Source organism: Citrus clementina, unplaced genomic scaffold, assembly GCF_000493195.1.
Source record: "Citrus clementina cultivar Clemenules unplaced genomic scaffold, Citrus_clementina_v1.0 scaffold_4, whole genome shotgun sequence".
In the NCBI taxonomy this organism is placed as follows: domain Eukaryota; kingdom Viridiplantae; phylum Streptophyta; class Magnoliopsida; order Sapindales; family Rutaceae; genus Citrus; species Citrus x clementina.
Genome location: NW_006262274.1, coordinates 6839090 through 6852108, shown reverse-complemented (window position 1 = coordinate 6852108; position 13019 = coordinate 6839090). Strand labels below are relative to the sequence as shown.

The 13019-nt window shown below is 34.5% G+C and overlaps 1 protein-coding gene across 1 annotated transcript in view; it reads left to right on the top strand.

The window, feature by feature from the left end:
• The first annotated feature begins 502 nt into the window (after positions 1 to 502).
• LOC18045640 (exocyst complex component SEC8) overlaps positions 503 to 13019 on the top strand; it is a 17540-nt gene continuing 5023 nt past the window's right edge. The window contains 17 exon segments of the mRNA XM_006436436.2: positions 503 to 591; positions 1421 to 1633; positions 3115 to 3288; positions 3573 to 3677; positions 4484 to 4593; positions 5061 to 5216; positions 5934 to 6045; positions 6135 to 6241; positions 6778 to 7085; positions 7165 to 7322; positions 7483 to 7598; positions 8335 to 8405; positions 9367 to 9497; positions 9594 to 9643; positions 10446 to 10546; positions 11109 to 11221; positions 11839 to 11945. Coding sequence (XP_006436499.2) covers positions 550 to 591; positions 1421 to 1633; positions 3115 to 3288; positions 3573 to 3677; positions 4484 to 4593; positions 5061 to 5216; positions 5934 to 6045; positions 6135 to 6241; positions 6778 to 7085; positions 7165 to 7322; positions 7483 to 7598; positions 8335 to 8405; positions 9367 to 9497; positions 9594 to 9643; positions 10446 to 10546; positions 11109 to 11221; positions 11839 to 11945 — 2174 coding nt within the window. The 5' untranslated portion in view covers positions 503 to 549.

Below are 13019 nucleotides of genomic sequence, written 5' to 3'. Positions count from 1 at the left end.
CCCTAAACTGATTCTTCAATCAGTCATAACTTAAATGGAGTTTTAAATCTCTACATTCTATGCAATAGTGTGTGTGCAAGCTCAAAAATAAATAATGTACTATTAAAATTCATAAATCATTAGCAATTATACATATAATAAAATCAAATCAAACCCTAAGCATATAAATAGAAATGCATTTCAAACATACCTTGTCTACACTTGATTATGCACTTTTTTAACAGTTTATTTTTATAAAAAACTCTTGTATTAAAAGTAAGAAATGAAATGGTGAGAGAATACAGCTACCGTTAAAGAGGAAAAATGGTAAGAAGAGAAATACATAAGAAAAAGAATAGTGAGAGAAAGCCCGAAAGAAGCAATGTGAGGAAGAAAGGTGTGGATTTAATGTTTTTTAAGGGTATTGTTGACTTTTCCCATCTTCATGAGGCATATGTGTGTAAAGTTTATAAATTTGGTATTTAGGGGCAAATTTGGCATATTTAAGTGAAAAGCCCGAAGATCAAATCGCTGCAGTTTTCTGACGTTCCCTAAAGTGAAAGGCTTGAAATGGATATTTTCGATGGATTGCCGATTTCTCCTGAGAAAGCAGTAATTATCCTAACTTACTTTTTGTTTTTCTTTCTGTTTTTGTATTGAAAATTATCTCATGATTGTTGAGAAGGAACTGAAGTTTTATATGATAGTTTCCTAATTAGTATTCGCGGGTAATGATGTGAAGCGTGCAAGATTGGTGATGTTCAGTTGCTTGGGATGAATCCATTAGATACCTTCATGTCAGGAAGCTGTATTAAACATTGAAATGAATTATTCCGTTGGATTACTAGATTCTTGCATCTTATGTCAAGTATTTAAGCCCTTGCATATGCCTAAACATTTTCAGAGCCGGATGGCTAGATGCCTTATGTTCCGTAGGTTCATGAAAATAGGATCGAGTAATTTACTACTGCCTGTTGTATTCTGATCCTGGATTGCTGATGTGAAATGCTGTGCAGTTTTTACGGTAAACTATATTTGTGATAGATTGCTGAATGAAATGTTGTGCAGTTTTTATGGTAAACTATATTTGTGATAGAGAAATTTCCTTCTGTTTATTTGCTATATGAAAAACGATTGTAGTTGAGGTTATTTTTGGTAAAAAGAGGACAGTAGAATCATTGGAGAGTACTGTTTAAAATATTTATCTTGGCTGGTAACATTTAAAATTATAGCTATAGTCAATAAACAAGGGCTACGTTTGTCCAAACTGAGTTAAAGATTTGAGAATTGAAAATTTTTTTTTCCCCCTTTCAGTGGTCTTGTAATACAAGTTAGATGTTCATGCACTAGTTGGCACCTCTTTGTACCATTTCTGGAGTAAGCTTCTATAGTGCACATGTATATTGTTCTCATTTTCTGCTATATCTTACAATGAATGCAGTATTTAAGGGAGGAGCTTGCAAGAATTGAAGTGAGTTGGGTTGCTCCACGTTTTGATTCGTTACCTCATGTTGTCCATATTTTGACATCAAAGGATCGCGAAGGTGAAGTTCAAATTTTGAAGGACCAAAATGATATCATTGAGGAGGTGGTGGATGAAGTAGTTCATGCATATCACACTGGCTTCAACAAAGCAATTCAAAATTATTCTCAGGTTTCTTAATATCTTTTTTTCTCATCTTCCTTGATTTAAACAATTTATATTTTTCATGTAGTAGTTAGTTTCCTTCTTTCTTTCCTTTATTATTATTTTTTTTACTGCCTTCTTGTCAGAGCATTTTGGTTTAGATATTAGTTACAATGCTTCCTTTTATTGAGTCTGATGGGGGGCTATTTCTTTTTTGTTGAATATGTTTGCTTGGTCCATATGTTTATGGTTGAGGGATTCAATTTTAAATTTCAATTCGTTGTGATAATTTACAAGGGCTTGTTCACATTTTACCATAAGATGAAGTCTGCACTTTGATAAATTGCTAATGGGTTATTGTTGTTTCATCTCTCTCTCACTCTCTCTTGCTCTCGTTAAAAAGAAACTGTATTCAATTAAAAGAAGGGGATCTACGAAATATAAACAGACCATTGAATCTGAGAAAGCAAAATGAAGAAATATACTGGGAATACATATCAGATGGAAAATAACTCCAACAGTAATTCTATCAACCCCTTGAGATCAAATTGTTGTTCATCTCTCAAGATCCAGATCATAGAATCTTTTGTATACTGATTCTATATGTTAATTGGCATATTGAATTGCCTAAATCCTATTATTCTGCTGATATATGTGGCTGGTGATCTTGGTTTTGGTTGTTTTGGCTCTTTGTTGTAAGCCATAATTGTTTTAGAAGTATAGCTCATCCTCAAATATGCAGCAATTAAGACATGGAGAATCTGAACTTACAAGTTTCAACATTCTGTCACTAAAATTCCCTTGAGATTATCAACTTTAGTAAGCTAGAAGACTCTGCAACCTTGTCGTGTTTTGTCCTATTATTTTGCTGATATATATGGCTGGTGATGTTGATTTTGGTCTTTTTGGCTCTTTGATGTAAGCTGTAATTGTTTTAGAAGGGTAGCTCATCCAAAAATATGCAGCAATTAAGACATGGAGGACATAAACTTCTGCAACTTTCGACGTTCTGTCACTAAATTTCTTTTGAGATTACTAAGTTAATAAACTAGAAGACTCTGCATCCTTGGCGTGATTTGTTTATCTGCAGAATATATCTAGACATTACGAACTCAGTTGCATCTTTATTTTCGTGGTTTCTTCTTCATTTTGTTGTTTCTAACTGCTTAGACTGTTATTAAATTATATTTTTCTACTGTTAATCCTTTATATGGAGTATCTTGTAATTTAATCGGGAATACCTATTTGGGCCTTTTAATGGTTTTGCAATTGATGAATTACTTTTAGATAGGGGATTGGATGGAGGAATAAGGTGTGACATTTGATGCTAGTATCAAAACTAGAAATGACCTGTAAATTAGCTCAATTTCTCAAATGTTTTTATGGGCTTTTGTGCTAAATTTTGTAAAGGAGCTTAAAATGCCTGTTCCTCTATTTTCTCTTTCGTAAGGAAAACTAGACTTGGTACTTTCATCCTAATTTGTTATCCATTCATTTTTTTCCCTCAGATATTGCGATTGTTTAGTGAGTCTGCTGAAAGCATCAAGGAGCTGAAGGTTGATTTGGCTGAGGCAAAGAGGCGTCTTGGCACCCGCAATAAGCAGTTACATCAATTATGGTATCGGTCTGTTACATTACGGCACATAATCTCGCTCTTAGATCAAATTGAAGGCATAGCTAAGGTTTGTCTGTTGCTAAATTCAGGAACATATTCGATTGAATAATAACTGTATGATTGGTCCGTGATGAGATTTCAGGACTTGACTTATACCCATACTTGCACATCACAGACCTGGACGAGATTGCACTATTCTCATTGTACTTGAGCCTGCCCTTTTTCTTTAAACTGGAAAATATACTCATCCTACACGACATAATGCACATGTATTAAATTAAGTTGGTATCCATGTGTGATTGTGTTTGAGGAGAAGAATTATTGTCTTTTTTGCTGTGAAATATGGCTTAGGTTCCTGCTCGTATCGAGAAGCTCATTGCAGGAAAGCAGTACTATGCTGCAGTTCAACTGCATGCACAATCAGCATTAATGCTCGAGCGAGAGGGCCTTCAAACGGTTGGTTTCTAATCTCTCTCTACAAAAAGAACCTTTGTGGGTTTCCATTTATAAAAAATACAAAAGAATGAAACAGAAAGAATCGATATGTTGTTTTTTTTTTTTTGGTTGGGGGGGGGGGGGGAGTTAAGTTGATTGAAAATACAAAAATTTACAAAAGGTGAACAAGGTATCTATTACTGCCAAAAACAGCTAAGGAGTATAGAAATAAGAGAGTAGTTTCTATTTTGAAGGGGCTAAAGCAGTATCAACATCTAAAACAAAGGCAAAAACCTTCCCAAAAGACAAAAGCTACCTAACCTAAAACTCCTTCCCAAAAGACAACATCTGAACCTTTTCTTTTTTTTTTTACTGTTTGGTTTAGTCAGAGACTTTGTTGGAATTTCGAACTCCAATTTCTATCTTTTCTTGAAACAATTGTAATTTATTTTATATCATAGTTCCAATAAAAGGCATACTGCTCCAGTTTTACCATTTTATCTTTTGACATTCCATTTTCATACATACACAACTTTGGAAGTTTGAGCTGTTGATTCACAACTCTGGTGAGGCCTCTACTTACTCCTTTATCTTTCTACATGTTGGTTCAGAGTGTTGGCATAGGAATCAAACTGGATGGTATAGCAGAATAGATTCATATATTTCTGAACTATCATGTTTCTATCCATCTTGACCAATTTCCCCTCCAGTCTCCTCTTGGGTGGCCAGAAGACCAGCTAGGATTTCCCTTTGGGACAGAATGTTTGTGTATATGGCTTGTTTTCCAATTATGCATGCGTCATAATATCTTGATTATTTTGGTGCAGGTTGGTGCTCTTCAAGATGTCCGATCTGAGTTAACAAAACTGCGAGGAGTACTTTTTTATAAGGTTTTGGAGGATTTGCATGCACATCTTTACAATAGGGGTGAATATAGGTAGTATATTTTTTTGGGATCAAACTTCAAGCTCTATTCTTTAACTTGGACACATATTTAACTGATTTGGACCCATTCAATACTTTTGAGATAATTAGAAAGCTATTCTTATTGATGCTCACTCCAGCGCTGTATTTTACCTCATGATTGAGATGGCTTAGCCATATCATATTATCGATTTACCATCTCAATTATTTAGTTTGTAATAGATAATTCACGGAAAAATGTCTTTTTGAGACTTTAAGATAAAATTTGTATATTTACCTTTTTCTATATTTTGTCTTGTGTATGGGGAAGGTGGGTGAATGTTTTCATAAAGTTATCCAGATTTCCTTTTTCTATATTTACCTTGTGTTATTGTTTAGTCCAAAAACACTGTAGAAGTTTTGAACAGAAACATGACCTATTATCTTTGAATGTATGCATCTATTATATAACTTTTCCCTAAAGCAGAATTTTTCCTGCAGCTCAGCTGTCTTAAGTATGCATGAGATGGATGATGAAGTTCCAACAACCGTAGCTGTTGCATATACAACAAATAATTCACAGCCTCTGTCTAGAAGAACCAGGCTGAAAGGTGACAATCAGTTTGGTGTCCATGGACTTGCAGATGGATCACATAGGTAAGTTTTTGTTGATGGAGGATGAGTTTTAGAAATTTTTTGTTCCTGCATTTTACTACTTTTTTTGGTCCTATCTGCTTACTACCTGTGTGTTCTTTAAATTTTCTGTGTTTTATGTCTTTTATAAATGATATCTAATCATAAATACGAACGAATCTGGTTGCTAAAATCCACTGATCCAGTTTTCCTCTTAAGAAAAGGAAAAAGAAAATGTAAAAACCATAGCTGTTGTCATTTGCCTTTTTTCCTAGCTTGTAGGTTCCATAAGCTGTTTGCAGAATTTTCTTTTCCAGGATCTTTTGTTACACTTGCTCTGAATTCTTGTATGGCAAATATTTCCCTGATGAGTTTCAATATTCAGTAAAACTAATGTAGTAAAAAAATCCAGCTGGTTGCTTGCATAGATATGCTAGAAGATTGATTACATCTTAGTTAATCACTTAGCATTATCTAAAATTCATATAAAAAAAAATTATTTTGCTTAGTTGGGAAGCTTCTGTATCTTAACAGGGATGCACTCTTAGTGAGCTAGTGTTTTTGGGTTTTGGGATATTTTGATCTTTGCAGTATCTAAGTGTTTTGTTTATATTGGGACTTCTCATCCTTTTTTGTGGATTTGTAGTCCTCCTATTTCTTGTACATATTTCTTATAATTTTATTTAATCTTTTGTTTCTTAGTGAAAAAAAATAAAATTCATAAAAAAATTGGTGTTGCAGTTCAACATTTGATGGGCACGATGAAGATGGTTCTTTGGAAGCACATGACGAAACTAGCTTAGATGGCCTTTCAATTGGATGGCTTGCAAATTCCACTCCTGATGAATTTGTTGTAAGTACAGTGTACTGAACTTCAAATCATAATTCTTGATGTTTCTCGTTTTCCAGGCTAAAGTGCTGTTTGGTTGTATTTGAATCTAGGAAGCCATCAGAAAGAGTGATGCTCCACTTCATGTGAAGTATTTACAGACCATGGTGGAGTGCCTTTGCATTCTTGGCAAAGTTGCAGCTGCTGGTGCTATTATATGGTTTGTTTTCCGACTGATATGCGTCCTTGTATCCATTTCTGGCGTGATTAACAAACATTATCTTGCAGATATGCATTCAGATATAGTCCTAATATCTTGGGGTTCAACACCTTATAATGTCATAATTAATCATGGCAATTTTATTCTGTTAGCTTTTTTTTATTGTTCTCTTTTAATCACCGCCAATTGATCCTAAGAGTGGGAGCATCTACAGTTTATTCAAAATGCTGATTCCTTTGCTTGTGGATATTCACATTTGTTGAATAGAAATAATTGCATCCCTCTGTTAATAACAAATTGTTTAACTCCTATGTGTCATGAATAATACGACATATATATGTATTCATGCATATCCTTGCAAGAAAACGAAGAGAGATTTTAAATTGATATGACAATGTTTTTACGTGCATTGAATCCTTATTTATTTATTTTATTTTTGTTTTCACTCTTTCATTATTTTTGTGCCAAATGAATTTATGTGAGGGAGTTCTGTACATGTAGTATTATTGATTATTCATTGATTTTGTTTTCTTAAGCCAAAGATTGCGACCAACAATTCATGAGATCATAACATCAAAGATTAAAGCCCATGCACAGCTCATAAATTCTTCGAGATCTGCCATTGGTCAGGCTGCTCAAACTGGTACCACTGGTCTCCATTTTATGAAGGGACAGTTAAGGAGCTATCAGTTGCCAAAACAGAAGCGTCAAAATGGGATATCTCTATCTGGGACTCTACTGGCAGTGAGCCCTGTCTCGGCATTGATGGCACCCATGGGAAAAGCACAAGCTGCTGCAAAAGAGCTGCTCGATTCAATTTTGGATTCTGTTGTCAGGATATTTGGTAAGAGAATGACTTCCTATGTTATTTGCTATATTATTATTTCAACTGTGAAGCTAAATTTAGCGTGGGAGTTCTTCAGAGAACCATGTTGTTGTTGGAGAGCTTCTAGAGTCCAGGTCCAGCCGGCATGACATAAACACTCCCAAGTCAATGATAGCTGATGCAAACTGGAACCCAGACTCTGAAGCATCAGTTACTGGTGGCTATAGTATTGGCTTTTCCATGACAGTTTTACAGGTAGTCTTTTTGCTAGTTTGCTATAGTTGATTGTTTGCTTTGCACATTACTTTGAAATTCCAAAAATTTTGTAATGTACGGTCATGCATTTTGCCTGAAGTCTTCTTCTTCTGTCTGCTTCTCAATCTTATTTGTTGTTTCTAAAAATTATGTGGGGAAGAGTGAATGCCAACAACTCATATGTGAGATTTTGAGAGCAACTCCTGAAGCTGCATCTGCAGATGCTGCTGTACAAACAGCTAGGCTTGCAAGTAAGGCCCCTTCCAAAGAGAAAAGGCAAGTAACTGTAGTATCATATTCCATAAGAACATAAAAATATCCTCCACTCATGAATTTTTTTCCTTATTATTTTTCTCATATTCCATAAGAGCATAAAAATATCCCCCGCTCATGATTCCAACACCCCCCCCCCCCCCTCATTATGTTAATGTCAAGCTCTTTTTTGTATTTGGTTCTACTTGCTTATCATTTCCCTCCATATTCTTGTGTTATTGGCTATGAACTAAAGAAATTGGTGAAAATTGGTCATGAGATGATCAAGAACAAGACTTCCAACAAAACATGTTGTATCATATTTTTCTTGGCATATTGAGGTCTTGTTTTGGTGTTTCTGATTTTTCTCTTTTACTTTTTTTTATTTCTTATTTTGGGGGGAGGTGGGGGGGAATGGAAATTGAGGGATGGATTTGATGACTGGGGTGGCCATTCTTTTTGGTGTTAAAGGTGAAATTCAAATTGCCAATGTTGAATATAGTGGGTTTGTTCATTTGAAGTCAAGCCACGATTCCACTTCTTTGTAATAAATTTCCTTGTAACAATTGTAGGAACTGTAAAATGTTATTGTATCAAGAATCTTTTATTGAAAAAACTTGGGATCTTTTCAAATGCCTTTGTTTTTCAGTTACATGTAGCTACATGTATGATATCGCTTACTGAATGAAACTGCCATTTGTCTGATCAGATCTGTCTCATCTTATATGCAATCATGAGCTATTGACAGTTATGCTTACAGGGATGGGTCAGAAGATGGTCTTACATTTGCTTTTCGCTTCACAGATGCTACAATATCGATACCTAATCAGGGTATGCAAAAGATTGTAGTAATGTGATTCTTCCTTTTTCTGCATTTTAATCATTGAAAGTTGTATTTTTTTAAAAGACATCTTTTCTTCATGGTTGGTGTGAACTCTTCTTTATGTTCTATACTGTTGATCGTTGTTATATAGACAGATGGTGGTCAGTTAATCATATTTTTGGAATAACCATGTATAATACTCGATGCTATGTATGTGCTCGTGTCAATAGAAAATATGATAAATTGTCTAAGCTATGATTGTCTGTGGTGACTGGAGTCTATGTGAATGATCGTAGTTGCTAATCTAATTGAGATTTTATAATTGGCAATTTGTACTACTATTATGTCTAGATCGCATTTTTGATTTACTGCACGAACAAAACCCAGGTAAAGGTGTGAAACATTTTCACTTAAAATTTGAAATGATTCGAAATGCATCTCCCTTATTTTATCGGGGACTTTGTAGGTTGTAACTTTACCTTTCCACATGAACAGTTATATGAAAATATGGCTATTTTTAGGTATGACTTGAACTTTTACCCTTTTTTTCTATAAGTCCAGAATGATGAGCGAGCATGCTGACTTGGTAGTTATATTCAAGATTTAATATGCAATCTTGGGATAGCATGTTTTTGTTAAATTGTTCTGCTGAAGATTGTTTTTCTTTTTCTGTAAAATATTTTTATTTATTTATTTGTTTTTTTTTAGGAAAGAAAGAAGCTTGTATTGAAAAGAAATACATGCACAAAAAGTGAACAACACAAAAAAGAACCCCTTAGGATCACTAAAAGATCTATACAACAAAATGCTAAAATATATTTATATTTCATTTGTTCTTTTCTGCATTCAGTGTATGTGCTCCATCTTGTAATTTCTTTTTCATAATATTTTATTACATTTTCCTTTATTTTTTGTACCTTCTGGATTCTTTTCTAACTTCTATATTATACTGTGTCATTCATTATACAGGAGCTGATCTAATTCGCCAAGGATGGAGTAGGAGGGGTACTAATGTGTTACAAGAAGGTTATGGGACTGCCGCCGTCTTGCCTGAGCAAGGAATATATCTAGCGGCATCTATATACCGACCTGTTCTTCAGGTATGGGATTGTTTTGGTCCATGCTTCCAAACATGATATATTACCTATTAAAATATGGGTTCTCAGTTTCATCTTTCAACACAATGTGCTCTGCAGTTTACGGATAAGGTCGCTTCGATGCTGCCCCAAAAGTATTCTCAACTTGGGTAAGTCTGTAAACCCTTTTGCATTTCAAGTTCAAGAGATAAAATGATTTTGGATGAAGGACATGTGTGTATGTTAAGTCTAGACCTTCTCTCTTGGTCTTATAATTCTGCATCATTTTTCATATCTGAACTTTATGTAAAAGAAACTGAATTGTTGCTTGGGCTGGGAATTGAGACACATATTGGATATAAAAAGCCTTCTAACCTATTTGATTTTATTGATTTTGAAACTGTGTACCTGTCCAATTAATAGGAACTGAAGGCAGTAAGGATTGTGCGGATGACCTCGAACTTTTTTCAGATTCTTAGTACAGCTCTGTAGCATTGCTAGTATTTTATTTTTTATATGTTTCACAGAGGTTATTTAAAGATTTAAAACCGCAGTAGCTATTACTTCTATTGGCTTCTCTGTTTCTCTTCCTCCTTTCTTATTATTTGATGCCGTTTCTCTTCCTCCTTTCTTATTATTTGATGCCTTTTAAGTTGAGAGATTTTGACTGTATGTGTTTATGAATTTGTATCTTGGGCCTCTCTATTGTTTATTTGGTATTTTCAGTAATAAATCTCCTGTTTGAAGATGGTCATTTAATAGGTGTAGGATCTTTGTGACATGTATATGCATGGGCAATTGTGGTTCCTTGGTTTTTCTTTTCTGTCAGATCATTTGGTAGTAATTTCAACTTTTGCTCATCTTGTAAGATCAGTTTAATTTTTTACATAGATGGTTGCATCAGGTTTTAGCTTTTTATTAAAAAATCTACATTACTTGATTTTGATGTTTCTTGTCTTCTTAAATCTGCAGTAATGATGGACTGTTAGCCTTTGTGGAGAACTTTGTCAAGGACCATCTTTTACCAACTATGTTTGTAGATTACCGAAAAGGCGTGCAGCAAGCTATATCAAGCAAGTTCCATAAACTAACTAATCTCAGTACTTCTATAGCAATACTTTGGGAGTCCTAGTCTCTTGTTAGATTATTACTCCTATGAACTTATGGGCTGGACCTCTGTTCATCATATAATCCAACTCATCGGTATTTAGATTATGCATTCATAAGTATGGTTGTTTCATTATGTAGCTTTTCTGATTAAGGGATTGAAGGATCTATTTGAATTTGAGGTATAAAGTCAATGAATTATCTGACGTAACACATTGAGTTTCAGTGTCTAGGTACTGTTAAACCAGCATAATGACTATACGTAAGACAGGGAGCTCATTGTTCTGGAGATTCAAGTCATCCCATATAGACGTGTCACTGTTCTACAATGATGTAGTCAAAATGAAATATAGTGTACTATCTTAAACATTTTGATAACAAAAGCAATTTTATTAAGAAACCATGCAATTTATGTGATTAGTGGGCGGAGGGATAATTGAACCTGGCTTATCACTTTATAATCATAGGCAATTGGTTCTGTTATGTTACTCGTATATAAAACTCTGATTTTCAGAGGCATTCTAACAGGTCCTGCTGCATTCCGGCCAAGGGCGCATACTGCAGCTACTTATGTTCCATCAATTGAGAAGGGTCGACCTGTCCTACAGGGACTTTTGGCAATTGATTTCCTGGCAAAAGAGGCAAGCATAGTTTGTACTTGTTTTGTAGACAAAAATCTTTCATCCCGAAATGTGCAACTTAGTTCACAGTTTCTTATCAAAACAGAACTTCACAGTATGGACTGATGAGCTTGATGTTGAATTTTTCTATATTTAGGAGAACTGCTTGATTTTTGTATTGGAATTTTAATTTTAAGTGAGAAATATTAAACTCACTGATTGAGAAGCTATTAGAGATCAAAACTAGAATGTTTTTATAATTTCTTATTATCTTAAACTCTTTTTGCCGCGGTTCTTTATTTTTTCTTTTTCGTTTGTCAAGGTCTACTTTGCCACTAATATTTTACAAACTACTCTCATGTGATTATTTTATACTTTCTCTCCCAACTGTTGATTTTTGTGTACTCCACTCAACTGGTGGTTTTTATATGCCCTCTCTCTCAGATGATGACTTTTGTATGCTCTCTCTCAACTGATGATTTTGTACATATTATATTTTACTGTATAAAATATATGTTCTAATCACGCAGAATAAAATTGCAGTGGTTTGTCAAAAAAGTTATTGGTTATGAGATGACTAAATTGTTGAATAATTTTAAAGTCAACTGTATCTAATTATAAATTGTTATCTGCCCTAGGTTCTGGGCTGGGCTCAAGCGATGCCTAAATTTGCTGCTGACCTTGTGAAGTATGTGCAAACTTTCCTGGAGCGAACATACGAAAGATGTCGGACTTCATACATGGAGGTAAAACCGTTTCTCTGTTTTATTACCTAATCTCATAGGAGTTACAATATTCTTTTTAACTGTTTTATTTTCTATTTTCTACTTATGTTGTTTGTATGTTATTGATTCTGCTTCATCAACTTGTGATTTGTGTTCGCGTGATTCTTTTTTCATATCCATTAAGACACTGCTTACACTTGAGTAATGAAGTGGTATATGTTGGTGGGGCTGGAATCATTGATACTGATTCTTGAGGGTTCAAATATTTTAGCTCTAAAATCAACTACAGGTTCTGATAATGTATTGATCTGGAGCTATGGTGAAATAAGGCTTTTGGTGTGAGTAAGATACTATGGAGATCAGGATGTTTAATATCTCTTATCAAATGATTTACAAACTTTGTGGGGCTATTTTTTTTTCAGACTCGGACCTCTTAAAGATACCATTATTATTGGAGGAAATATTAAATGATAATAGTGCACTGGGGACAGCCTTACTGGTTCATGACATTTTATGAGAAATTATTTGGTTTGCCATGATACAAAAGCTTTGATGGTAACTATTGAATTCACCAGAAAATTGAGAAGTTAACTCTGGACAAGATAACGAGTTTGTTTGGTTGGATGGAGAAGGGAAGGATCCCGGAGGGGAAGAAAAGAGGGAGGATAGAGACCTCGGTTTTTGTTTAATGGGAAGAAGCAGAGGGGAAAAAGAAAAGAGCAAGGAGTGCTTTCACCTCCAATCTTCTGGTATCAGTTCTCAGTAAAGTGGATAGATTGAAGGAGAAGTTAGGATTCACTAAAAGTAACATTGCTATTAAAATTTCACCATTTATCTTCCTGTCTTTCCCATCCACTAAACACATGGAATGATGGAGATATTCCCTCCCCTTATTTTTCTCTTCCTGCTGGCAATACTGTTCCCGTTTTCGCCATCTCTCTTGTTAAAGAATGTATAAGATTTTCTGGTGAAAATAAAATTGCAACAATAATGATAATGCTACATCAGGACTCTGTAGAATTGCAATTGCTTGATACTGGGAATCAACAATACAGATGCACAACTGTTAACCCATGTGGTATATAGAAGCAGAT